The 27,770-nt window shown below is 50.7% G+C and overlaps 1 protein-coding gene and 1 non-coding gene across 2 annotated transcripts in view; one reads left to right on the top strand and one right to left on the bottom strand.

The window, feature by feature from the left end:
• Positions 1–9,003: 9,003 nt before the first annotated feature.
• Positions 9,004–27,770, top strand: part of LOC144607565 (all-trans-retinol 13,14-reductase-like) — a 61,755-nt gene continuing 42,988 nt past the window's right edge. Inside the window, exons 1-4 of the mRNA XM_078424461.1 lie at positions 9,004–9,160; positions 21,970–22,081; positions 22,120–22,190; positions 24,549–24,790. Of these exons, the coding sequence (XP_078280587.1) occupies positions 9,004–9,160; positions 21,970–22,081; positions 22,120–22,190; positions 24,549–24,790 (582 nt within the window). The remainder of the gene's footprint in view (positions 9,161–21,969; positions 22,082–22,119; positions 22,191–24,548; positions 24,791–27,770) is intronic.
• LOC144607852 (small nucleolar RNA U3) lies at positions 16,754–16,825 on the bottom strand. Its single transcript, XR_013549149.1, has one exon. It is a non-coding gene; the product is annotated as a small nucleolar RNA U3 (small nucleolar RNA).

Below are 27,770 nucleotides of genomic sequence, written 5' to 3'. Positions count from 1 at the left end.
TTGGGAATCAATGTAATTCACTGAGTACAAACATGATGAGAACACAAGGAGTTAGTGCACAGGGAGCTAGCAATGAAAGACCCACCAACAGATCAATAGTTCTCTGGGATACAAAGTTTCGATGAGGTTTCAGAAATAGATGGGCCATGCCAAGGATAAAGGTGGAGATGTTCCAGGGATTGAAATTAACAGTAATGGGAACACAAGGTTGGAATCCATTGCAGGATCAACATACAGAGTGATTCAGCCTTGGAATGAACTTGGTGGCTAAGGATCTGAGATTACCGCAGTGGATGGAGACAATGGATTCAGTCTACTCAATATTCGGAGTTACAGGTATTCTAGTCTTCAGCGAGGTGGCCACACCTAAAGTACAAGCAGGAGGTAGATGGGTGACCACTAGGAAAGAACATGAATTCCCTGGAGCCGTTCTCCACAACAACAGGTACGTTCCTTTTGATACTGTTGTGGGTGATGGACCGTTCAGGGGAGAGCAGCAGCAGTAATGGTCCAGCCTGCGGTGTCAGGGGAAATATCAGGCAGAGACATGGTTTTAGGAGACTCGTGAGTTGCGAGCACAGGCAGGAGATTCTGCACGTGGCAGAAACTGAGACTCCAGGATGGCGCGCAGTCCCTCTGGTTCCAGGGTCTAAGCTATCGCTGAACGTTTGCAGAACATTCTCAAGGGGGAGGGTGAACAACATGAAGTCATTGTGCACAAATGGCATAGGTAGGAAAAGGGATGGAGAAGATTAAAAAGCAGGACTCTGAGGGCTGTTGTTTCTGGATTACGCCCGGTGCCACGTGCTGGTGAGGGTAGAAACAGGAAGGTAGGGCAGATGAATTCATGGCTCAGGGGTAGGTGTGAAATATTTTATTTCACATAAAAATATGTGGAATATTTTTCACATTTCACATAAATGTGAAAAGGGATTCACATCTTTAGACAATTGGGATCTCTTCTGGGCAGAGATAATCTGTACAAAAGGGCCGGATTGCATCTGAACAGAAGGGGGACCAGTATCCTAGCAGGTAGGTTCGCCAGTCGGGAAAATGTAAACGAAAGGGACAGAATGGTGGGAACATAGAATCATAGACAATAGGTGCAGGAGTAGGCCATTCATCCCTTCGAGTCAGCACCACCATTCAATATGATCATCTAAAATCAGTACCCCGTTCCTGCTTTTTTCCCATACCCCTTGATTCCGTTAGCCCTAAGGGCTATATCTAACCCTATCTTGAAAACATCCAATGAATTGGCCTCCACTGCCTTCAGAGGCAGAGATTTCCACAATGTAGAACCTGAGTGGTAGGTGAGAAATTGGAAGGTGTGATGGGAAGGTAGAAGTTAGGACCAGTAAGTCTCAAAGGTAGGACAGGCAGGAAGAGTGAAGGATTATGGTGATGCTGAATTGTGATTATTTCCATGCATTGCATGGAATTCGCTGCCGGGGGTGGTGCTTGAAGCAGATACGTTAGCGGCATTTAAAGTATTTTTTGATAGTGATATGGAGGTGCAGAGAAAGAAGAAACATGTTTTTTTTTGTGCAGGTAGGTAAGTGATGGTCTTGACATCATGTTTTGTCCAGACATTGTGGGTTCTATGTCATGTTCTGCATGGTGGCAAGATAAGGGAGCCAGCAAACAAAGAACACAGCAGAAAGGTGGCTGTGACATTAAGAGAAAAATCGTACAACTCCTGTTAAAACCACAACTTAATTCAGTGAGTGGCTCTGGTTTCATTATCAATTCTGAGCAAAAGTAGCACTTAAGATTTGGGCTGTGTAATGGGCCCTTGCTTCTGTATTGAGATGAAAAAATCTCATTGTTTCCAAGAGACAGTTAGATATAGCTCTTAGTGCTAACGGACTCAAGGGACATGGGAAGAAAGCAGGAACGGTGTATTGATTTTGGATGATCAGCCATGATCATATTGGATGGCAGTGCTGGCTCGAAGGACCGAATGGCCTACTCCTGCACCTATTTTCTATTTATATGTTTCTACAAGACCAAGTGGACCCGATGGACCCAAATCACTCCTGCATTGATGCAGCACCCTCTCCTCCCCCACTCCCCCATCCCCTCTCCCCCCACTACCTCCTCCCCTTCCTCCCTCCCCTCCCTCCCGCCCTCTCAACCCCCCTCACCTCCCTCCCATCCCTCCCCCCTCGCCCCCTCCAACTCCCCCTACCTCCCCCCTCCATTCCTCCACCCTCCCTCCCTCATCCTCCCCCCCTCTCCCTCCACCCGCCCTCCCCCTCTCCCTGCACCCTCCCTCCCCCTCCCCTCTCCCCCCTCTCCCCCTTGGCCTACCTCCTGCATTGGTGCAGCACCCTCTCCTCCCCCACTCCCTCCTACCCCACTCCCGCCTCCCCTCTCCTCTCCCTCCCGACTCCCCATCCTCCCCCTCTCTCCCCTCCTCCCTCCTCCCTCCCCTCCTCCCTCACTCTCCCCTCCTCCCTCCCCTCCTCCCCCTCCCTTCTCCTCCCTAAACCTCCTCCACCCCCTCCCTCCCCCACCCCCCAACCTTCCCCCTCCCCCTCCCTCCCCCCTCCTTCACCCCCTCCCCTCCCTTCTCCCCTCTCCGCTCCCCCCTCCCCTCCCTCCCTCCTCCTCCCCCTCCCTCCCCCTCCTCCTCCCTCCCCTCTTCCCCCTCCCTCCCTTCCCCTCCCTCCCCTCCTCCACCCCCTCCCTCTCCATCCTCCTCCCTCCCCTCTCCCCTCCCCACCCACCTCCCCCCCTCCCCCTCCTCCCTTCCCCTCTCCCTTCCCCCACCCTCCCCCCCTTCCTTCCCCCCCTCACCCCCCCTGCCTCCCCCCCTTCCTCCCACCCCCCCTCCCTCCCGGGAGCAACCCATGGCTGCTGTAGCAACCCGCCTCCCGGCCTGGGCGGCTGCCATTGGTGGGGCGGGGGTGGGGGTGGGGGGAGAGAGTCCTGTCCCATCCCGGTGCAGGGATGTTCAGTGGTAGACGGCGGTGGCTCTCCCACTGTTGCTGAGCCGCTGGACTCTGGGCAGCGTGGGGAAGGCATTGAGCTGGCCAGGGAGAGGAGGGGGGAATGGGGAGCCGAGGGCAGGCCCAGCGCCAGGCCCAGTCCTCGGCCTTCACTCCACCAACGCCCAGCCTCACCGTCGCTGCTGCTGCTGCTGCCTTTCCCCTTGGCCCACCTCAGGCTCGCCGTTACCCGGTCACGACAAGGCCCAGGCCCAGGCTCTAGACCTGGCTCTCCCATCCCCAAGGGACAGGCGGCCGAGCCCCTGCACAATGGGCCCCAACTGCGCAGGCACGGACGCGTTTGTTCTGCACACGCACGGATGCGGTGGCCATCTTACGTAAGTACCAGATCAACGGAGCCCCAACTGCACATGCGCAGTTTTTTAAACTTTAAAATGTGAATAACTTTTAAAATATAACACCGATTTCAATTAAACTTCTTCGATAGGACCACGGGACGATGGTGAGTAAGGTGGGCATAACATTGTTGCGCTATCGTGTCTGTACTTGTCTGCAGTTCAGGAACAAGCAAACAAACGAGTTTTAGTAGATAGATGAGCCATTCACTTTAAACACAAGATAAATTTGGCTAAGAGGCTTCTAGATAGGCACATGGATATGCAGGGTATGGTGGGGTATGGAGGTTAGTTTTGTTAACATTGTGTTCAGCATGGACATTGTGTGCCAATGTGCCTGTTGTTATACCTCACTGTTCTATGTTCTATTTCCATTTCTATGAGTTTTATTTCTATGAGTACTAACACCTAACAGAATGGAGCTGGTTGCTTCCTCCATTAATGAGTATCTGATCCCAGTTTGAAACTTTATACTGCCTTGTAGCGACCATAGAGAATGGTCCGGGTCGTCGAACCCTCGGATTTGCCAGCGAGGTCACGTGTGGGCGCGACCGTGGGGATTGGTCCAGAGAGCGACATCGCTGATTGGCCAGCGTGGTCATGTGCGCTTTTGGCGCCCGAAATGTTCAGTTCGGCGAAGTCTTCGAAGAAGGCAGTAAGTTTATGATGGTTGTCCTTTACCTTGTTGTTTAGCTTTGTATTCGAATATTGCGGCTGCAATAAACTTCTTCTACAACCAACAAGTTTTCGGACTCGCCATATTGGTGACCCCGACGTGATCTGGACGATCACCGACTATGCAGGAACACGACGCCTCGTTGTTGATTGCCGCGCCTGGCACACCGGAGTTAAGCGCGGTAAGCGTTCACCTTCCGTTGTTTTGGACACATTCACCGCAATCTTGGTTTGTCCACACCGAAGCTCAATTTCATATAAAGAACATATCGGACGACTCGACGAAGTATTACTACCTCGTCAGCGCTCTATCACCGGAGACGACCACACGCGTGATGAGGTTCATCGTTAATCCGCCTGCGGAAAGCAAGTACGAGGCAATGAAAAAAGTGTTACTGCGAACCTTCGGGTTTAATAGGCATGATTGCGCTGCAAGGCTTCTGCACCTACCGGACCTCGGAGATCGACGGCCGTCCGTTCTCATGGCCGAAATGATGATGCTAGCCGGTGAGCATACGGATTGCCTTATGTTCGAACAGGCATTCCGAGAGAAGCTTCCTGAGGATGTCCGACTGCTGCTCACGGATTGTTCTTTTAAGGACCCCGAAGCATATGCAGCGAAAGCGGACGCGCTCATAGCGGCTAAAAACAAGGCAAGCGGTTCGATCAACAAGGTCTTGACATCAGTGACCACGCCACAGCGACATCAAGATGGCGCCGCGTCTCCCGCCAGTTCTCCGAAAGCCCGCCAAAAAGATCCGCACAAGCGCGGCTGGTGCTATTATCACCTACGATGGGGTAGCGAATCCCGCAACTGCCGCTCACCTTGTACCTTCGCGGGAAATGCCTCGGCCGATCGTACATAGGGGCAGTTACGATTGGCCAGAACCGACGCCTCTACGTCCACGATCGATTCACGGACACAGAATGTTTGGTGGACACGGGAGCCATCGTCAGTATAGTGCCGCCGACTGACCTCGAAACCAGAACGGGTAACACAGGTCCCACCCTCATCGCGGTTAATGGCAGCCCCATTCGCACTTTCGGTATACGGAAGATGTCCCTTGTGTTAGGCCCACGCACGTACGAATGGCCATTCATCATAGCAGACGCCAGACAAGCGATCCTGGGCGCAGATTTTCTCTGGGCTTTTTCACTGGTCCCTGATGTCCGCGGTAATGACCTCCGACCCTCCGCCGGCGAGGAACCCGTCGCTCCGACAATCGCCTCCCCGCCCAGCCCTACTGTCCAGGCCGTCGTCGCGGCCCCTGACTCGTATGCTGAGATCCTGGCGGAGTTTCCAGAGCTGCTCATCCAACGTTTTGACACGCCTTCGGCCAAGCACGGCATGGTCCATCACATCCGCACCGAGGGCCCTCCCGTTTTCGCTCGGGCCAGGAGACTGCCGCCAGACAAACTAGTGGTGGCACGGGCGGAATTTAGGAAGATGGAGGTAATGGGCATTGTCCGTCAGTCCGACAGCCCGTGGGCCTCGCCGTTGCATATGGTCTCCAAGGCATCTGGGGGGTGGAGACCATGTGGCGATTATCGGCGTCTCAATGCTGTCACCACGGCTGATCGCTACCCCATACCGCACCTACAGGACTTTTCGTCTGGGCTGGAAGGAGCGGTGGTGTTCTCCAAAATCGATTTGGTGCGAGGATACCACCAGATTCCGGTGCGACCGGAGGACATACAGAAAACCGCCACGATTACTCCATTCGGGTTGTTTGAATGGTTGCGTATGCCTTTCGGTTTAAAGAACGCGGCACAGGCTTTCCAACGACTGATGGACCGTGTGGGTCGGGGTTTACCCTTTTTGTTTATTTATTTAGACGACATCCTGATCGCCAGCCCCTCAGTGCAGGAACACCAGGTCCACTTGCGGACTGTGTTCCAGCGGCTCCAAGACCACGGGCTCATTATCCAACCCTCCAAGTGTCAATTCGGCCTCCCTTCTCTTGATTTTCTAGGGCACAGAATTACCCCTGCCGGCGCCTCCCCTTTGCCCGAGAAGGTGGAGGCTATCCGGGCATTTCCCAGGCCCACCACAGTAAAAGGACTACAGGAGTTCGTAGGCATGGTTAGCTTCTACCATAGGTTCGTTCCAGCAGCTGCGCGGGTCATGCGCCCGCTCTTCCAGTGCCTTGCGGGAAAACCGGTAGAGTTGATATGGTCCCCGGACGCAGAGTCGGCTTTTACAGCAGCTAAGGCAGCATTAGCAGACGCCACCATGTTGGTCCACCCGAGCCCCTCCGCCCCCACGGCCCTGACGGTTGACGCCTCTGACGTGGCGGTGGGCGGGGTCTTGGAGCAGCAGGTCGGTGGCCGTTGGCAGCCCTTGGCGTTTTTCATCCGGCAACTAAATTCGGCTGAGCTGAAGTATAGCGCATTTGACCGAGAGCTTCTGGCCCTCTATTTAGCTGTTCGTCATTTCAGGTATTTCTTTGAGGGCCGCCCATTTGTGGCCTTTACGGACCACAAACCATTAACATTTGCATTTTTCAAATTGTCTGACCCATGGCCGGCCCGCCAGCAGCGGCACCTGACTGCTATCTCCGAATTTACCACCGATGTCCGTCATGTCGCGGGTAAGCTTAATGCCGTTGCTGACGCCCTGTCTAGACCTGCTTTTTCCCCTATTTCGGCGGTGGACTGCGAGGTGGATCCCCAGGAGCTTGCGGAGGCACAGCTTCTAGCGGATACCGCCTCGGCATACCAGTCCACCACTTCGGGATTGAAGTTGGCTCAGGTAGCCTGCGGGTCGGAAGGCACGAAAGTCTGGTGTGATGTTTCCCTTCCCCGTCCCAGGCCGGTAGTATCGCCCTCCCTTCAGCGCCGGGTTTTTGATGCCATTCATGGGCTGGCGCACCCGTCCATCCGCTCCACCTCTGCTTTGGTAGCAGCTCGGTTTGTCTGGCATGGCCTACGGAAACAGGTAGCGGGTTGGGCGCGTTCCTGCGTTCCCTGTCAGACCGCTAAAGTCCAGCGCCATGTCCAGCCCCCCGTACAGGAGTTCGAGGTCCCAGCAGTTTGTTTTTTCCACATCCACGTGGATTTAGTCGGGCCTTTGCCTTCCTCCCGGGGCTACACCCACCTCCTCACGGTGGTGGATCGGTTCACCCGGTGGCCAGAGGCTTTCCCATTGTCTGATATTTCGTCAGCGTCTTGTGCCAGGACTTTGGCCCTCCATTGGGTAGCTCGTTTCGGGGTCCCGGCAGTTATTACCACTGACAGGGGGCCGCAGTTCACTTCGTCCCTCTGGGCCGCGCTCGCAGAACTGTACGGTTCCAAGTTACAACCCACTACTGCATATCACCCCCAGGCAAATGGACTTGTAGAAAGGTTCCACCGTCAACTTAAGGCGTCCCTCAGTGCAAGGCTTGAAGGCCCGGACTGGGTAGACCAACTCCCCTGGGTTCTTCTCGGCATCCGGACTGCTCCTAAGCTAGATCTCGGTGCGTCGTCCGCGGAGCTAGTATATGGCTCGACACTTCGAGTACCCGGAGATTTATTTCCGGACCCCTCAGACCAGCTGCCTACAGTCCCATCAGTATTAGCATCTCTCCGGGCATGGGTGGGTTCCCTGGCTCCAGTTCCGACTTCACGTCATGGGTGTCCCATGGTACATGAACCGCCTTCCCTGAAGGACTGTGAGTTTGTGTTTCTGCGAAAAGATTCCCATCGTGCCCCGTTGCAGAGGGTCTATCAAGGGCCGTTCTGGGTTTTGCGTAAGGGAACGGCTACCTTCACCTTAGACATGTGCGGCAGGAGTGAGCTCGTCTCGGTGTCCCGGCTCAAACCTGCACACTTGGATCCGGATCAACCAGTCCTGGTCGGCCAAACCCCTAGGAGAGGCCGACCTCCGTTAGTTCCGCTCAGTCCAGGACCCCCCGTTCCGGCAGTTCCTCCAGGACCCCCCATTCCGGCAGTTCCTCCAGGACCCCCCGTTCCGGCAGTTCCTCCAAGTCCGGAACCCCCGGCTCCTGTGGTTCAGGCTGCCCCTCTCCGTACTCGTTATGGTCGCGAAATCCGGCTCCCTGCTAGGTTCCGTACCTCGGGTTCTGGGGGGGGTCATGTAGCGACCATAGAGAATGGTCCGGGTCGTCGAACCCTCGGATTGGCCAGCGAGGTCACGTGTGGGCGCGACCGTGGGGTTTGTCCAGAGAGCGACATCGCTGATTGGCCAGCGTGGTCATGTGCGCTTTTGGCGCCCGAAATGTTCAGTTCGGCGAAGTCTTCGAAGAAGACAGTAAGTTTATGATGGTTGTCCTTTACCTTGTTGTTTAACTTTGTATTCGAATATTGCGGCTGCAATAAACTTCTTCTACAACCAACAAGTTTTCGGACTCGCCATAGCCTCATTAATTCCACGTAAAAAACAGTAAATAGTTCTAGCAAAATATTTCAAAGGTGATCTTCAAATTTAGTTTCTATGTTCTTCCGTTGAACTGAGCACTATTGTCATAGCAAGTACATAAGCAATGAAACAAGAGCAGAATTGTCAGAATCACACTTTTACAGATTACTGCAATCGGATATTTATTAGAACAATGGATTCCTTCACTGGCCTAACCACTTGGTCTAGCACTATATTTTCAGAAAGAATCAAATGGAAATAAATTGTGAAAGAAAATTTGGGAGCTATTGGATTGACTTTAATGACTGTTTTTTTTCAGGTATTTGGAGTTTATTATCAGTGAACAAGCCTAAATTTAAGGCCTCGTTTATTTGCAGTACTGATTCTAATGCAATTTGGGCTGCATTTTTTGACAACAAATCTTTGATTGTTTTCGACCAATGCTTAAATCATTCAGCCTTCAGCGTGGAAGAAATGGCATTGAGTTATATAACATATCTTTTTTATTTAAATACCAAGTTGTGATAACTTGAGTCCCTGATTTTACTTCCTGCACTTAATTTTCTCTGGCTGACCCTTGCACTGAATTGCATTCCAGCGCTGTTAATGTTCAATCAGCATGTTGCTCCTTCTCTCTCTTGGGCTTTGTTGCCTTTTAGCAGTTTTACTCAATTTTCTTTTTGGCTCAAATCCCAATCCTTTTGCTGTTGACACCAGACGACCACCTCAACCTTTAGTGCTGAACCAAAGGACCAGGGACAAAATCCTTAAACGAGGTATGTGGATTCAGTTGTGATTATACCCAGTGAATCACTAAAACTTACAACTCCGTGAAGCAGAATGAAATGTTGTCTTAATGTTATGGCTTTAATTTTTTTTTAAAGTCTTCTGTTATTACTATAGTCGAACTAAGCTTTGAAGAGTGGCTGGATTGGAAAAGGTTTAGAGGTTTCGTAACGGAATAGAGACAGCACTTCATATGTCACTTGGGCACGTTACAACGCAGCTGCATGGATATGGGCTTCTCTCATTTCAAGTAACCCTTGCATTCCCTCTCTCTCTCCACCCCTCCCCCACCCTAGTCATCCTGCTAGTTTCATATCTGTTGATTAATCCTCATTGTCACCTCATACGCAGCCAACAATGGACCATTGTGGGCTCCACCTTTCTTGGGACATGCGTGCCGGCTGATTTGTTCTGTACCGTTTCATACCTCAAGTTTCCATGACTCCCAGTCTGAAGAAAGGTCTTGACTCGAAACGTCATCTATTCCTTCTCTCCAGAGATGCTGCCTGACCCATTGAGTTACTCCAGCATTATGTGTCTATCTTTTAACAGAGTTGATCAGTAAATACGTGCAGAATCCATCTGTTTCACTGTACTCCTGTTATCACCAAGCACTAACTGTACTGTTTGTTCTGGACTCAAATATTTGGCTGTGTATCTAAGTTAGGGTTGCCAACTGTCCCATAATAGCTGGGACATCCCGTATTTTGGGCTCAATTGGTTTGTCCCGTCCGGGACCGCCCTTGTCCTGTATTAGTATGGTTGCCAACTTCCTCTCTCCCAAATAAGGGTTAAAGGATAATGTCACCGCCCATGCCCCACATGACCTCACCCAGCCAGCGGCCACGTGCTCCCGATCCACCAATGGTGGCCGCCCGGGCCGGGCAGCAGGTTGCTATGCAACCTCCGTTAGGCGGCGCCCGGGCCTCCGGACCTAGGTAGACACAAAATGCTGGAGTAACTCAGCGGGTCAGGCAGCATTTCTGGAGAGAAGGAATGGGTGACATTTCGGGTCAAGACCCTTCTTCAGACTGAGGGGGAGGGGGGGAGAGGGGAGGGGGGAGGGGGGGAGAGGGGAGGGGGGGAGGGGGGCAGAGGGGAGTGGGGGAGGGGGGGAGGGGGGGAGGGGGGGAGGAGAGGGTGCTGCACCAATACAGGAAAGGTTTGGGCCCAATGGGTTCACTTGGTCTAGTATGACAATAAAACACTCTTGACTCTTGTCACAGGCCCTTCAGCCCACTTGTCGACCAGTGATATCCGCACATCAATGCTATCCTACACGCACTAGGGACCATTTTCATTTAATTCAAGCCAATTAACCTACAAACCTATACTTTGAGATGTGGGAGGAAACCGAAGATTTTGGAGAAAACCCACGCAGGTCCCGGGGGGAATATACAAACTCTGTACAGACAGCACCCGTAGTCAGGATCGAACCCGGGTCTCTGGCGCTATAAGGCAGCTGCTCTACCGCTGCACCATTGTGCTGTCCACATAAATAGATATTTCTCTGATAAAGATGGGTAATCTTCTCGAAGAGACTGTACCAATTAAAGCTGCCACAGAGCCAAGCTATCTTCTCTTTTACGAACATTTGAAGTATTTGATTTGAATGCACATTATTGTTTCTCATTGTGCTTATTGTTTATGTGGGCGGCATGGTGGCGCAGCAGTAGTCTTTGGCTACTACAAAAGCATATCTCTATGTGGAACAATGAGTATAGAAGTTGGGAGGTTATGTTGCAGTTATATAAGTTGTTGGTGAGGCCGCATTTAGAGTGTTGTGTTCTGGGCACCATGTTATAGGAAAGATGTTTTCAAACTGGAACAGGTGCAGAGAAGATTTATGAGGGTGTTGCCAGGATTCAAGTGCCTAAGCTACAGGGAGAGGTTAAACAGGCTGGGACTCTATTCCTTGGAAGAATAAAGGGCGATCTTATATAGGTGTACAAAATCATGAGAGGAATAGATCGGGTAGACGCACAGTCTCTTACCCAGAGTAGGGGAATCAAGAACCAGAGGACAAGGTGAGGGGGTAAAGATTGAAGGGAACCTGAGGTTTCACACAGAAGGGGGTGGGTGTATGGAATTAGCTGCAGGAGGAGCGATGGAGACAGGTATTATTACAACATTTCAGAAACATTTGGACAAGTACGTAGATATAACTTTTTTTTATTTTTTTTTTAATCAAAAATACTTTATTCAAGTTATAAATATCATTTACAAAACATCATTTTTAAACAAACCCATCCGACATTTCCGGAGGTTACATATTCAATACAGGCATTTACTTAGACATTTACATACATTTACATACATATCCCTTATTTGGAGGGGCGTCTCTCTCCACCACACCCTGCCCCCCATGTCCAGCAGCGGAAGGACCCTAGACTGTGGTCCTCCCCCACAGGGCCTTGGCGTTGGCTGCACCGAGCTTCAGAGCGTCCCTCAGCACGTACTCCTGCAGTCTGCAGCGGGCCAGTCGGCAACATTCCTTGACGGACAGCTCGCTCCGCTGGGAGGTCAACAAGGATCGGGCAGACCAAAGAGCGTCTTTCACCGAGTTGATGACCTTCCAGCAGCACTCGATGTCAGTCTCGGAATGCGTCCCTGGGAACAGTCCGTAGAGCACAGAGTCCTCTGTGACGGAGCTGCTCGGAATGAATCGTGACAGGGACCCCTGCAGACCTCTCCAGACTCTCCTGGCAAATCCACACTCTTTGAAGAGGTGGGCCACCGTTTCCTCTCCGTAGCAGCCGTCCCGAGGGCAGCGTGCGCTGGTAGTGAGGTTCCGGCGGTGCAGGAAGGATCTGACTGGGAGGGCTCCCCTCACCACCAGCCAAGCCAGGTCTTGGTGCTTGTTGGTGAGTTCTGGCGATGAGGCATTTTGCCAGACAAGCTGGGCTGTCTGTTCTGGGAACCATGCCACAGGATCCATGGAGTCATTCCCCTGCAGTGCCTGCAGGACGTTCCGTGCTGACCACTGCCCGATGGATTTGTGGTCAAAGGTGTTGGTCCGGAAGAACCTGTCCACAAACGACAGATGGTTCGGCAATGTCCAGCTGACTGGCACATTGCGTGGCATCTGCGCCAGGCCCATCCTTCGCAACACCGGGGACAGGTAGAACCTCAGCAGGTAGTGGCATTTGGTGCCCACGTGCCTTGGCTCTACGCTTCACCTGATGCAGCCACACACGAAAGTGGCCATCAGAATGAGGGCGACGTTGGGCACGTCTTTACCCCCGTTGTCTGCCGACTTGTGCATTGTGGCTCGTCGCACCCGGTCCATCGCCGACCCCCAGATGAAGCGGAAGACGGCCCGGGTGATCCCCTTGGCGTAGGAGGGAGGGACGGGCCACACTTGCGCCAAGTACAGCAGCCCCGAGAGCACCTCACACCTGATGACCAGATTTGTCACCGTGATGGAGAGGGAGCGCTGCTTCCACAGCTCCAGCTTCTTCCCCACCTTGGCTATCCACTCCAGCCAATTTTTGTTACATGCCCCAGCCTTCCCGAACCAGATCCCCAGCACCTTCAGGAAGTCAGGCTTGATGGTGAAGGGGATGGAAGATCGGTCGGGCCAGTTGCCAAAGAGCATGGCCTCGCTCTTCCTGCGGTTTACCCTGGCCCCCGTGGCCAACTCAAACTGGTCGCAGACGCTGATCAGTCTGCGGACCGACCCTGGATCCGAGCAGAAGACGGCGACATCGTCCATGTACAGGGAGGCCTTGACCTGAGTGCCCCCACTGCCTGGCAGTGTCACTCCTCTTATGCTCGCATCCTTCCTGATGGATTCGGCAAAGGGTTCAATGCAACAGACGAACAAGACAGGGGAAAGAGGGCAACCCTGCCTGACTCCAGACCTGACGGGGAAGCTGTCTGATTCCCACCCATTAATTTGGACTGCACTACAGATATCAGAGTAGAGCAGTTGTATCCACTTCCTGATTCCCTCCCCAAAGCCCATTTTGGAGAGCACGTCCCTCATGTACGTGTGCGATATCCTGTCGAAGGCCTTCTCCTGGTCCAAGCTGACCAGGCAGGCATCCACCCGTCTGTCCTGCACGTAGGCAATGGTATCTCTCAGCAGCACCAGGCTGTCTGAGATTTTCCTGCCAGGTACAGCACAGGTTTGGTCCGGGTGGATCACCTGTCCCAGAGCAGACTTGACCCGGTTGGCGATGGCCTTAGACAGGATCTTGTAGTCTACATTCAACAATGTGATGGGTCTCCAATTCCTTAAGTCATTCATCTCCCCCTTCTGCTTGTAGATCAGGGTGATGTTGCCCTTCCTCATAGAGTCTGACATGCTGCCTGCTAGGAGTATATCGTTGTACACTTCCAGCAGGTCCGGGCCCACCCAGTCCCACAGAGCCGAGTACAACTCTGCCGGTAAGCCATCGCCTCCGGGAGTTTTACTCGAGTCAAAGGAACGGATGGAGCCAGTCAGCTCCTCCAGGGTCAGTGGTTGGTCCAGACTCTCCCGCTTGCTGTCGTCCAAGACTTCCGTGATGGAGGACAGGAAGTTCTGGGAGGCGGTGCTGTCTGTGGTCTTTACATCGTACAGATCCTTATAAAAGGATCTGCAGATCTTGAGGATGTTACCGAGCCGTCCTCCTCCCTAAGGCTTTTGATCACAGAGCTCCCCCTGTGAACCTTATGGAAGAAGTAACGTGAGCACGTCTCATCCTGCTCAACATGGCGGACCCTGGACCGGAAGATGATCTTGGAGGATTCAGAGGTAAAGAGCCGAGCTTGCCGGCCCTTCAACTCTCTCAGTTCCTCCCTCACATCCACCCCTCTCCTCTGCAGAAGGAGTAGCTGCTGCAAATCTGTCTGGAGTTGACACAGTTCCCTCTTACCCTGTCTTGCTCTCTGAACACCTTTGTAGACGAAGAACTTCTTGATGTTCTCCTTTGTTGCCTCCCACCAGAGTGTCTGGGAGTCAAAGAGGGGCCTCACAGTTCTCCAACATGCGTAGTCCCTCTTTAGCTCCTTAACGTTCTCCGGGGTCAACAGCTCCACGTTTAGCTTCCACGTCCCTCTGCCCGCCTTCCGGTCCTCCTGTAGGTGACAGGTGGCCTGAAGGAGGCAGTGGTCAGAGAAGAACACCGGGGCGAGGTCGGTGTGTCTGACCGTGACGGCCCTCGATGTGAAGAGGAAGTCTATCCGGGACTGGGCTGAACCGTTTGGTCCTGACCAGGTGAACCGTGGCTGGACTCCGCCTGCAGGGTCACTGAAGGCGTCGCGCAGCTTTGCATCTTTGACCGTTTCCACCAGGAGTTTGGAGGTGCCGTCCAGTCTGTGGTTGGCACTGCCGGATCGTCCAGCCGCATCGATGATGCAGTTGAAGTCACCGGCCAGAACGAGCGGTCTAGACGTGGCCAGCAGCGGTGGGAGCTGCTGGAGGACGGCCACCCGCTCGCTCCACCTGGGTGAGGCATACACATTTATCAGCCGGAGCGGAGAACCACGGTACATTACATCCACCACCAAGAGACGACCCCCCACCACCTCCCTTACCTCAGTGATGGTGAAGCCCCCTCCCCGCAGCAAGATCCCCAGACCGGACGCACGACAATCATTTCCCCCCGACCATACCGACAGTCCGTGGGGCCACCATCGCGACCACCTCCGATAGCAGCGAAGGTGTGGCAGCCCGCACTCCTGTAAAAAAGTCACATCCGCCTTTACCTTGGCCAGGTACTGCAAGGCGGATACACATCGCGCAGTGCTCTTCACACTGCGCACGTTTAAGGATGCCAGTTTCAGCTCCATTGTCCTTTATTGTCCCAGGCGATCCTCCCGCATGCCAATCATCTGGCTCAGTTCCTGCACATTTTTGTCGCACAGGTAGTGGTACAGGTTGGTGGCTTCCTCAGCACAGGGTGTATTTTCTGGCGAAGCCACTGCGCTGCTCCCAGTGTCCTGGAGCTGGGGCCCATTGGCCACTGCACTGCTCCCGGTCTCCCGGAGCTGGGGCCCATTGGCCACTGCACTGCTCCCGGTCTCCCGGAGCTGGGGCCCATTGGCCATTGTGCCGCTCCCGGTCTCCCGGAGCAGGGGCCCATTGGCCGTTGTGCCGCTCACGGTCTCCCGGAGCAGGGGCCCATTGGCCGTTGTGCCGCTCACGGTCTCCTGGGGCTGGGGCCCATTGGCACTGCTCCCAGTCTCCTGGGGCTGGGGGGCAACAGACACGTTCTTTCTCTTACCTTCCTCCTCCCCCGTTTCCTTCCTCTGCCTCTGCCTCCGTTGTCGGCTCCTCCCGGTCGTCTCATCCTCCGATGCGGAGAGGCTGCTGGCCTCGTCCTGGGAGAGGACTCTTTTTTGGGACTTGCTTGCCCCCTCCGCCTTTTTCTCCGTGCGCACAGCCTTCAATGTTTTCCTCGACTGTACCACCTTCCATTCCTCCTCTTCCTGTTCCCCCTCTTCCATCGACTCACCCTCGTGGGGAGGGGCCTGGGGTGCTCTGTCCTGCGGGTGGGGGCTCCTGGTGGTCGCGTTGTCCTCGCCCCTGCTCTCCTTTCCTTTTCGGGCTTTTTCCGTGGTAGGAGGCGTCTCGTCCACCCTGGGGGTGCTGGCAGCGGCCCCTCTTATCGCCTGTGCATAAGTGCTTGCTCTTTTAGGGCAGGCCCTGTAAAGGTGGCCTGCCTCCCCACACAGGTTGCAGCTCTTACTCTCTTTACAATCCCTTGTCTCGTGGCCTTCTAACTTGCAGTTTCTGCAGACGACTGTCCTGCATTCTGCCGCCACGTGCCCAGGTTTGTTGCATTTCCTGCACACCCTGGGCTGCCCCACGTACGTCATGTAGCCCCGGTTCCCTCAGATAGCGAACACCGAGGGAGGGTGGACAATGAATCCCTTCCCGTCCACCCTCAGCTTCACCTTTACCTGCCTCTTGCTCGTCCAGATCCCGAACAAGTCCTTTATGTCCACGCAGTTCCCGGCCCCTTCGACGTAGCGCGCAAGGAAGGTGAGGACATCCACGACGGGCACATGTGGGTTAAACATGTGCACCGTGATCATCCGTTCCCTCTGGGTGGGGAGGGTGAAGAGCGGCTGCACCTTCAGGAGCGACAGCGGGGCTTCATCCCCCTTCTCCCGGAAGTCCTGCAGCAACTTCTGCCATCCCGCCGGGTTCTGGAAGGTAACGTCGAAGTATCCGTTACCTGGGAAGTCCTGGAGGCAGAAGATGTCCCCGGCCTTGAAACCACAGGCCTCCAGCAGCACCTTCTTGATGAAGAGATCCCTTGAGAAAGGGTTCCCCTCCTTGAGGTCCTTCACCGATACACGCAGGGTATTACGGATACCCTGCCCTCCAGCTCCACTTGCTGCTGCCATCCCACCTGGATAAGGGTGTTAGGTTGGTTACCCAACCAGCATGGATCCACCCCTAAACCAGACACGTGCTCCTGACCTCCGCTCCTCGTCGATGATCTAATGCAAATACTGCTCTTATACTTACCCTGTTCTTATAAGAACATTAGATTGTGCCAGAACAGATACTACACTTGATCTTAGCTCACAGTGAGGCTGGATGTCCTCGGTCCGCATTAACGCAACTGATCTCCCGGTGGAGCACAACAGTCGGAGCACAACGTGAAACACAGGCTCTAGTCACAGACTATAGAAATGATCCTTAAAAGTATAGCCTACGTAGATATAACGCAACTGATCTCCCGGTGGCCCAGCACTTTAACTCCCCCTCCCATTCCCAGTCTGACCTCTCTGTCATGGGCCTCCTCCAGTGCCATAGTGAGGCCCGCCGGAAATTGGAGGAACAGCACCTCATATTTCGCCTGGGCAGTTTGCGGCCCGGTGGTATGAACGTCGACTTCTCCAACTTCAGATAGCTCCTCTGTCCCTCCCTTCCCCTCCTCCTTCCCAGATCTCCCTCTATCTTCCTGTCTCCACCTATATCCTTCCTTTGTCCCACCCCCGACATCAGTCTGAAGAAGGGTCTCGACCCGAAACGTCACCCATTCCTTCTCTCCCGAGATGCTGCCTGACCTGCTGAGTTACTCCAGCATTTTGTGAATAAATCGATTTGTACCAGCATCTGCAGTTATTTTCTTATACTATAGGTTTAGAGGGGTGTGGGCCAAGCGTAGGCAGGTCAGACAAGTTTAGATGGGACATGTTAGTCGGTGTGGGCAAGTTAGAACGAAGGGCCTGATTCCAAGCAATATGACTCGATGACTCTTTAACTAGGTATGCATTATCTAATGGCTCTAACTGTGGCTGTGGCTGTGATAACAATAAAATGTTGCAGGCACTTCACCAGTGAAATTTAGGAAAATAAAAGCCAGGAGACTGATAATGACTTTATCGAGTCAGTGAATCTCCAAGTACTGATTGATTGATTACAAAATTATGTATTAGGAGCTGTTTTGGGAAGCCATTACAAGCAATTAAACTGTGAAATAAATATAACAGACTGAAAGCAGACCGGTGTGAGATAAGGAATAATACGACAAGGTTGCTTTCGCATTTAGCAGCAGTGATAAATTGAACGTTAGCTACTTTACTGAGGCTTGAGGTCTCGAAGGTCCCAATAAATTGAGAGCTACAAGACATCAGCCATCTGGTTAAAATGAGATAAGAAATAATAGCTCCCATCTAAGTAATCTCCAATGCACACAAGGTCTCATTGCCAGGGAGTAGTGACAACTGATACGATGAAAGTTAGAGGCCTAAATTAAGGCAACAAACATCTATGTGTTAAAAACTTTACCATGAGACTAAGGGTGCCAACTATCTCACTCCCAAATAAGGGACAAGGTGACGTCACCCCCCCGCGCCCCACATGACCTCACCCAGCTAGCAGCCACGTGCTCCCACTCCACCAATGGCGGCCGCTCAAGCCGGGAGGCGGGTTGCCACGCAACCTCCGTGAGGCGGCGCCCGGGCTTCCGGGCCTACAATGTCCACACCTACAGTGTCCGGACCTACACTGTCCGGACCTACAGTGCCTGGACCTACAATGTCCGGACCTACAGCGGCCTCTGGACCTACACTGTCTGGACCTACAGCGTCCAGACCTACAGCGTCCGGACCTACAGTGCCCCCCCCCCCCCGGCCCTAATATGGGACAAGTGTGGTCCCATACGGAACAAACCAATTCAGCCCAAAATACGGGATGTCCCGGCTAATAGGGAACAGTTGGCAACCCTACATGAGACCCACGTGGGGAGTGAGTTCCTTTCACGAATTATCAGGAGGATTCCAATTCCCTGAGGAAATCATGGGGACTCATTGAAAATTGCTAAATAGTGGAAGGCCTGGAGAGAGTGAATGTGGAGAGGATGTTTCCACTAGTGGGAGAGTTTAGGACTAGAAGCCATAGGCTCAGAATAAAAGGATGTACATTTTAGAAAGGAGATGAGGAGGGATTTCTTTAGGCACAGGGTGGCAAATCTGTGGAATTAATTGCCACTGGCGGCTGTGGAGGCTGTCAATGAATATTTTTAAGGTGGAGATATTGGCATATTCTTGATTAGGAAGTGTGTCAGCGTTTATGGGGCGAAGGCAGGAGAAGGGGGTTAAGAGGGAAAAGGTAGATCAGCCAACGACTGAATGGTGGAGTAGACTTGATGGGCCGAATGGCCTAATTCTGCTCCTAGATCTTATGAACATGAACAAAACACAACATGCTGGAGGAGCCTAGCAGGTCAGGCAGCATCACGGAATGCCTGAAACGCTGAGTTCCTCCATCACTTTATGTTTTGCTCAAGATTCAAGCATCTTGTGTCACCCGATGGACTCAGAACAAATGACTAAGATGCCACCGTACTGGGGAAGTGAAAAATACTGTGGCGAAAAAATAGTCCAGCATCATTACTTGAGTAAGAGCTACGTGAACTTTTCACCAGTTATCAGTGATGTGTCCCTGATTTCAGTGTGAATCTGATGCAACGGATGCCTTTAGTTTAGTTTAATTTAGTTTGTTATTATTGTCACTTGTACCGGGTGGGGTACAGTGACAAGCTTTTATTTGCATGCCATCCAATCAAAGAAAAAACTATACATTAATACAATCAAGCCGTCCACAACTGCACAGATCAAGGATAAAGGATACGACATTTAGTGCAAGATAGTACATTGAAGTCTGACAAAGTCCGATTGAAGATCATTAAAAGGTCTCCAATGAGGTAGATTGGAGGTCAGGACAGCACTGTAGCTGATGAGAGGATTGATCAGTTGCCTGATAACAACTGAGAGGAAACTGTTCCTGAATCTGGCGGTATGTTTTTTCAAACTTCTGTACCTCTTGGCTGATGGGACAGGTGAGAAGAGGGAGTGACCAGGGTGAGACCAGGGTGAGACTGGTCCATGATTATTCTGGCATCCTTGCCGAGTCAGCGATGGCAGCCTCGCCAACGTCTGTCTGTCTTTGTGTCTTTTTTGTTATTTTTAGTGCGTTTTTAAAAGTATGTGTTAATGTTCTGTGGTTTGTTTTATGTGGGGGATGGGGGTGGGTCAGGGGAATTATTTTCAATCTCTTACCTTGTCGGAGATGCGATTGTTTTCCGGATCGTATCTCCGGTCGCTCTGCGGCCTAACATCATGGAGCTGGCGGCATTGCTCAAGACTCACTTTGAGGCCCACCGCGGGGCCGTGGACTTACCATCGGAGCCTGCAATCCCTTGCCTGGGATCGACGCTGCAACTGCGGCCTGAGGATTTCACCATCGAGGAGCTCGCAGTCTCGGGTAGAGACCGATGTCGGGAAGCTCCAAAGTCGCAAGAGGTTCGACTAGTCCTGACCCAGGGTCTGATTTCCTGGGCGTGGGGGAGCTGAGATCCCCCCGATGCGGGAGCTTAATCGCCCCGACGCGGAGGGCCCGACCGCCGGCTATGGGAGCCAAGATCGTCCCGTCAATGGAAGACTCGAGGCCCCCGACCACGGGAGGACAAAGAAGGGAAGAGATTGAACTTTTTTTTTCGCCTTCCATCACAGTGAGGAATGTGGAGGTCACTGTGCTGGATGTTTATGTAAAAATGTATTTTGTGTGTTTTGTTGCTTTTTATTGGTATGACAGTATGGCAAATCAAATTCCTCAAATGTTGCAAAACATACTTGGTTAATAAAGTATGATTATGATTATTATTATTATTATGATTATGATAAGGCCCAACAGAGGATGTACTTCCTACGGCAGCTGAGAAAACACAATCTGCCACAGGCAATAATGGTCCAATTCTATACTCCCATCTCTGAGTCGGTCCTCACCTTCTCCATCATGGTCTGGTTTGGTTCAGCCACCAAGCACGACATCCAGAGGCTGCAGCACATCGTTCGATCAGCTGAGAAGGGCAACCTTCCCACCATCGACGAACTGTACACTGCAAGGGCCAGGAAGCGAGTGGGTAAGATCATCTCTGAACCCTCTTGCCCTGGGCACAAACTCTGAAGCACTTCCCTCTGGAAGGCAACTCCGGACTGTCAAAGGCACCACAGCCAGACGTAAAAACAGCTTTTTTCCATTAGCAGGAGCTCGACTCAATAACCAAAAGTCTGTAGCCTTCTGCTATTTTATTTATAATTTCTATAACAGAGAAACAGAGAAAATAGGTGCAGGAGGAGGCCATTTGGCCCCCATCTAGCCAGCACCACCATTCATTGTGATCATGGCTGATCATCAACAATCAGTAACCCGTGTCTGCCTTCTTCCCATATCCCCTGATTCCACTAGCCCCTAGAGCTCCATCTAACTCTCTTTTAAATTCATCCAGTGAACTGGCCTCTACCGCCTTCCATTGCAGAGAATTCCACAAATTCACAACTCTCTGGGTGAAAAAGTTTTTCTCATCTCAGTTTTAAATGTACGCGCCTCACTGGACTTGTGTCGTAGAGTCATAGAGTGTGGAAACAGGCCTGCTCGACCAACCTTGCCCGCACCGACCAACATGTCCCATTTACACGTCCTGCCTGCATTTGGCCCATACCCTTCTAAACCTGTCCTATCCATGTACCCATCTGAATGTTTCTTAAATGTGCATATGATACTAGCCTCAACTAGACTTAAATTGTGTGTTATAGATCTTTCGAAGCTGTTAACAAGTTCATCTTACATATTTCATTTGATCTATTTCCCAGTGATACATTTTTATCAGGAATTTAAAAAACTGTATTTGGACCCCAATTGTACGAATGAATGAATGCTTTTGGATGTGGACACATGGAACTACAAATGCTGGTTTGTACAATAGGACACAAAGTGTAATTCAGTGGGTCAGGCAGCATCTCTGGAGAACTTGGAGAGGTGACATTTTGGGTTGGGACTCTTCTTCAGACAGGCTGAAGCAAACTTGCAACCTGAAACGTAACCTATTCATGTTCTACAGATGTGCTGAGTTACTGTGGCACTTTGAATACTTTTAGTTTAATTTAATGTAAAGATGCAGTGTGGAAACAGGCCCTTCGGCCCAACATGTCCTCGCCAACAGTCACCCGCTAATATTAATTCTATCCTACACACTAGTGGGAAATTTACAGAAGGCAATTAACCTACAAACCTGCATGTCTTTGGGATTTGGGAGGAAACCGGAGCATCTGGAGAAAATCCACATGGTCATAGGGAGAACGTACAAACCGTACAAACAGTACCCATAGTCAGGATCGAACCCGGGTCTCTGGCACTGAAAGGCAGCAGCTCTACCGCTGTGCCACTGTACCATCTTGGATAACAGGAAACTGGGAAAAGTATCTCAGTGGTGACTCGTGAACACCTTTCTCCAAACACAGTTGTTGCAGCAGTCAGTGTTAAAAAGATATCTACCATGTCTTGTCTTTCCAGAGTTTATCAGAGACAGAGTGCCAGCTCATCTTGATGCCATCGTGATTGGCAGTGGGATCGGAGGGCTTACGGTGGCATCAGTGTTGGCTAAAGCTGGCAAACGTGTTCTGGTGCTGGAACAACATGAGAAGGCTGGAACAACATGAGAAGGCTGGAACAACATGAGAAGGCTGGAGGCTGTAGTCACACATTCACTGAGAAGGGATTTGAGTTTGATGTTGGTAAGCCATTACAAAAAAAAGTGTCTCGCGGAATACATGCATGTATCACTTTCCTCCCATGTCGAATAAGTCTGTTTCCTCATTTGGTTTGCAGTAATGGCCCTTTAATGTGATTGATTGAATCATTGAAAGACACAGCATAGAAACAGGCCCTTCGGCCCACCATGCCGACCATCGCTCGCCAGTTCACACGAGTTCTATGTCATCCCACTTTTGCATCCATTCCCTGCACACTCGGGGCACTTTACAGAGGTCAATTAACCTACAAATCAGCACTTCTTTGGGGCATGAGGCGAAACCAGAGCACCCAAAGGAAACCACTGTGGTGTCAGGGAGAAGACCATAACACCTAATGATATTGGAACAGAATTAGTCTGTTTGGCTTATGTTTGCTCTGCCTTTCGATCATGGCTTATCTATTTTTCCCTCTCAACACCATTCTCCTGCCTTCTCCCTTTTGATGCCCTAACTAATCAAGAGCCTATCAATCTCAATAGACAATAGACAATAGACAATAGGTGCAGGAGTAGACCATTCAGCCCTTCGAGCCAGCACCACCATTCAATGCGATCATGGCTGATCACTCTCAATCAGTACCCCGTTCCTGCCTTCTCCCCATACCCCCTCACTCCGCTATCCTTAAGAGCTCTATCCAGCTCTCTCTTGAAAGCATCCAACGAACTGGCCTCCACTGCCTTCTGAGGCAGAGAATTCCACACCTTCACCACTCTCTGACTGAAAAAGTTCTTCCTCATCTCCGTTCTAAATCTCCTATTTAAAAATACCCAATGACATGGCTTCCAATGGTTTGTGGTAATAAATTCCACAGATTCACCAGCCTATGGCTAAAGAAATTCCTCCTCATCTCCATTGTAAAGGTATGTCATTTTATTCTGAGATTGTGCTCTCTGGTCCTAGACTCTCCCACCAGTAGAAACATCCTCTCCACATCCACACAGACAGGACCTGTCAGGGATCAAGATTCAACCAGGATTCTGACCATGTGAGTCAGCAGATCTACTAGCTCTACCATTGAACCACCCTGTGAGACAATAAAATGCTCTATGATCTACATTCCTTTAATGTGAAACTTCACATGGAATGAGCACACACACTCAGAACAACAGCAGGAGATGAAATATGTCTGATATCTGAAAAAGTTCCAAGAATTCAATGACGCCATTCAGGAAAGACTTGAAAGGAACATATTTTTACCTCAAAACAAAGGAGGTTTGTTTGCATTAAACTAAGAAAGTTGGTTTGCATGAAATGGAGGTTAACACAAAATGCTGGAGTAACTCAAAGATGCTGTCTATCTTCGGTTTAAACCAGCATCTGCAGTTCCTTCCTACACAAAGGAAGAAGGTTGTTTTGCACAAAATGAAAGAGTTTGGTTTGCATAAAATTAAGATGGTTGTTCTGCATAAAACAAGGCAAGTTGGTTTGCAAAACATGATGTTTGCAAAAATCAAGGAAGGTTGGGTTGCGTGGAAGGCTGGAGGCAGGAGGATGACAGAGTAGGACTAGGACTAATGCACGCAACAAAAGCTTTTCACTGTACCTCAGTACATGTGACAATAAACTAAACTAAACTATTCTATGACTCTTGGTCTGAAGCATGAATGCTAGCAACTGAGCCAAAGTAATCCAAGGACAATTAAAGTTTGTTGTTGCATCATTTGGCAGAGAGGAATTGAGAAGGTCAGCACAGATTGGAGAATCAGGAGGTCTCTTGATGTTATTGCATAAAATGCCATCATAAGATCATGTGATAGGAGCAGAATTAGGCCATTCAGCCCATCAAGTCTACTCCGCCATTCAATCATGGCTGATCCATCTCTCCCTCCTAACCCCATTCTCCTGCCTTCTCCCCATCACCTCTGACACCCATACTAATCAAGAATCTATCTAACTCTGCCTTAAATATATCCACTGACTTGGCCTCCACAGCCTTCTGTGGCAAAGAATTCCACAGATTCACCACCCTCTGTCTAAAGAAATCCTCATCTTCTTAAAAGAACGTCCTTTAATTCTGAGGCTATGACCTCTAGTCCTAGACTCTCCAACTAGTGGAAACATCCTCTCCATGTCCACTCTATCCAAGCCTTTTACTGTTCTGTAGGTTTCAATGAGGTCCCCCATCATTCTTCCGAACTCATAGAGTTTAATGGGACTCTTAAAGATAGTGGAGTCAGGGAGTATGGGGAGAAGGTAGGAACGGGGTACTGATTGTGAATGATCAGCCATGATCACATTGAATGGTGGTACTGGCCCGAAGGGCCGAATGGCCTCCTCCTGCACCTATTGTCTATTGTCTATGAGTCCCATAAACTAACGGACTCACTCCTATGGCCGCAGGTGTCCATTATATCGGACAGATGCACGAGTGTGGACTGCTGCGGGTAATCATGGATCAAATTACCGACGGGCAGCTGGAATGGACTCGAATGGATGATCAATACGATAACATCATCCTGGGCAGAGGAGACAACGCCCGTAAATATGAACTCCACAGTGGCAAGCACGGCTTTATTGATGCATTGAAGAGGCAATTTCCTCAGGAGGAGCAAGCCATCGAAACATTTATGAAACATGCAAAGGTAATTCAATATATTCATTTCCTGCCTTTCTTCCCCAGCGGCTCCCACTCCCCCACACCCACCATCGCCTTCCACCAATATCCCTCCCTCTGGCTTTACATTTCACTGCTGATCTGACGAACCTTATGGCGTCTCTAGCCACTGTCACTTACACCAACCATCTGCTAATCAAACCAATCCCCTTCCTCCCCATATCGCACTTGCTAGGCTTTGCCCCGCCCACCTCCCTTTTCCAACTTTCTCCCCCCCCTACTACAGTCAGTCTGAAGAAGAGTCCCGACCCGAAAAGTCTGCCTGACCCAGTGAGTTACTTCAACTCTTGGTGTTTTTCTCAAGTTTCCGTCATCTGCAGTTCCTTGTGTTTCCATTGATACACATGTAGCGACCACAGAGAGTGGTCCTGGTCGTCGAACCCTCAGATTGGCCGGAAAGGTCACGTGTGGGCACGACCGTAGGGATTGGTCCAGAGAGCGACATCGCTGATTGGACAGCGATGTCATGTGCGCTTTTGGCGCCCGAAAAGAGGAGTTCAGAGAAGTCTTCGAAGAAGACAGTGAGTTTTTGATGGTTGTCCGTTACCTTGTTGTTTAACCTTTGTATTCGAATATTGCTGTCACAATAAACTTCTTCTACAACTAACAAGTTTCCGGACTCGCCATACACTAAGTGTTAGAAACACAAGGGAATTTGTCTCTCAAAAATCCCCACACCCCATATTTCTATTTTGCTAGTAGATTTTGGGTATGGCTTCTTCCCACGCCCCATGCTTGAGTAAAGACATAAACAAGAAATGGAAATTGGTTGGTTTTCCCACCCAAGAAATTTATAATCATTGAAACACAAACCTGCAAGACAGAATGGGTGCCTGGGTCTCTGAAATAGCTTTATCTGTGGCATGTTTCTGTAATACTAATGGCATTCAATATAGAATATATCACCCTCTAAGTATTATAAGAAAATAACTGCAGATGCTGGTACAAATCGAAGGTATTTATTCACAAAATGCTGGAGTAACTCAGCAGGTCAGGCAGCATCTCAGGCGAGAAGGAATGGGTGACGTTTCGGGTCGAGACCCTTCTTCAGACCCTCTAAGTATTGTTCATTGCATTCACATAATACCATTTGGTCATTAAAGTGCTTTCAACAAATATATAGCATAGAGATTGATCAAATACAGTAAACCCTTGTTTTAACAACCCCCTTTATAACAGTTGCAGTTATAGCGGACTGACCTACCGATGCTGCCTAGGCCACCTCCCGGTTTGTACCATCTCCACGGCCGCTAACAGCCCCAGCTGCCCCTATACCATCGCCGGCCCACACAGCTTCCTCAGCCGCGTCCAGGCTGTACCTGCTGCCGCCACCACCGACTCTTACCTGCACTCTGGCCGCCCGCCGGCACGACCATGGACTCCGCCGATCTTCGCCTCTCCCCCTGGGTGCCAGCAGGTCAGGGCCGTCAACTCACCTGGATTCCAGGCCCAGCTCCGGACCGAGAGTCTGAAGAAAGGTCTCGACCTGAAACGTCACCTATCCACGTTCTCCAGAGATGTAGCCTGACCCGCTGAGTTACTCTATCACTTTGTGGTCCTTTTGTGTATTTACCAGCAAGTGTGGTCGTTTGTTTCTACTACTTACACAATGGTAATACCATACTTGGTTATCGCAATAATGGACACCATTCCCCCTCCCTATGGTCCATTTAACTGGGTTGACTGTACTTTTGAATATTGTTCCCTTAATGTTGGCCGCTCTCAAGTGATGTTAGTCTCAGCGTTATCAGAAATTTACAACTGTTTCCATCATTCATCCCTCAGTGGACTCTTTAGCTCCATCAAGTGGTAACTTTATGTGCATCAGGCAATACACGCTATTTTTTCTAAAGGTTTTTAACCAGGTATTTAAATTAGTAAAAGGATAGTGGTGTCACATTTCGTCTTTTGAAAACATTTATAGTTGGACTCCTTTGAAAGAGAGATGTGTGAAATCCTGTGATGTGGTGGTCTCGTCCTTGCTTGTAAAATCCAGGCATACAATAGAACAGTCACTATTCACTCTTTAAAATGGGAGTCTATCCATGAACTTCATGCAAGGGGGGTTGGGGGAGACTGGACACTGCTGGGTAATAGTGGGAGGTGGCATGCACATGAAGGACTGAATGGCCTTGTTTTGTCTGGTAAATTTCTGTAGTTCTACGAGCAAAACACAAAGTTTTGGAGGAACTCAACAGGTTAGGCAACATCTGTGGAGGGAATAGACAAACAACATTTTGGGTCAGGAGCCATCTTCACACTGATGTAGCACGGGGAAGATAGCTGGATAAGAGAGGTGGGGTGGCAGGGGATAGGTGGATACAGGTGAAGGGGTGGGTGAGTGGTAGAAGGGTGGAGTAAGTGACTGGGCTGGACATGAAAAGGAAAAGGGTGTCAGATAAGGAGAAGAGGCGGAGTGAAATGTAAGAGATAAGGGTGGAAGGGGACAGGGGAAAGAAGGGAGACAAAAAGCATTCTATCTAATTCTATGTAACAACACCATTTGCAGATGTGGAAATTTGTCTCACCTAGATTCTGCAGATGGGAAATGGATGGGAATAGCATGATACAATACCATTCTTCACCTGTGTTTGGTGAGGAATGATATTGGATCCTCAAGCCCACAGACTTCAAGTGGACAGTTCAGGCTGCAAGGAACAGAAGAAAAGATGTCCATTACCTTTACTTCATTATTTGTGATTTGTCTTGTGCCTTTCATTCATTTCAAGTCTTTCATTTTAAAAAAACGAGATAAGTGTCTCATGTTTTGCTCGTAATTGAGGGTTACTGAATGTCAGAGAACGTAGGAACACTTTAAACAGCTGGACGTCAAAACATGAGGAGAAATTTGGGGTTGGGGCATTGTTTGATGTTGAATCAGAGCGCAGTGCTGGAGGTGTGTTCAGGCATGGGATGACTCCAGGTTAATTGTGCGCAGTATTGTCATG

The sequence above is a fragment of the Rhinoraja longicauda genome, chromosome 29, assembly GCF_053455715.1.
Source record: "Rhinoraja longicauda isolate Sanriku21f chromosome 29, sRhiLon1.1, whole genome shotgun sequence".
Taxonomy (NCBI): Eukaryota; Metazoa; Chordata; class Chondrichthyes; order Rajiformes; family Arhynchobatidae; genus Rhinoraja; species Rhinoraja longicauda.
This window is presented reverse-complemented; position numbering and strand designations above follow the sequence as displayed.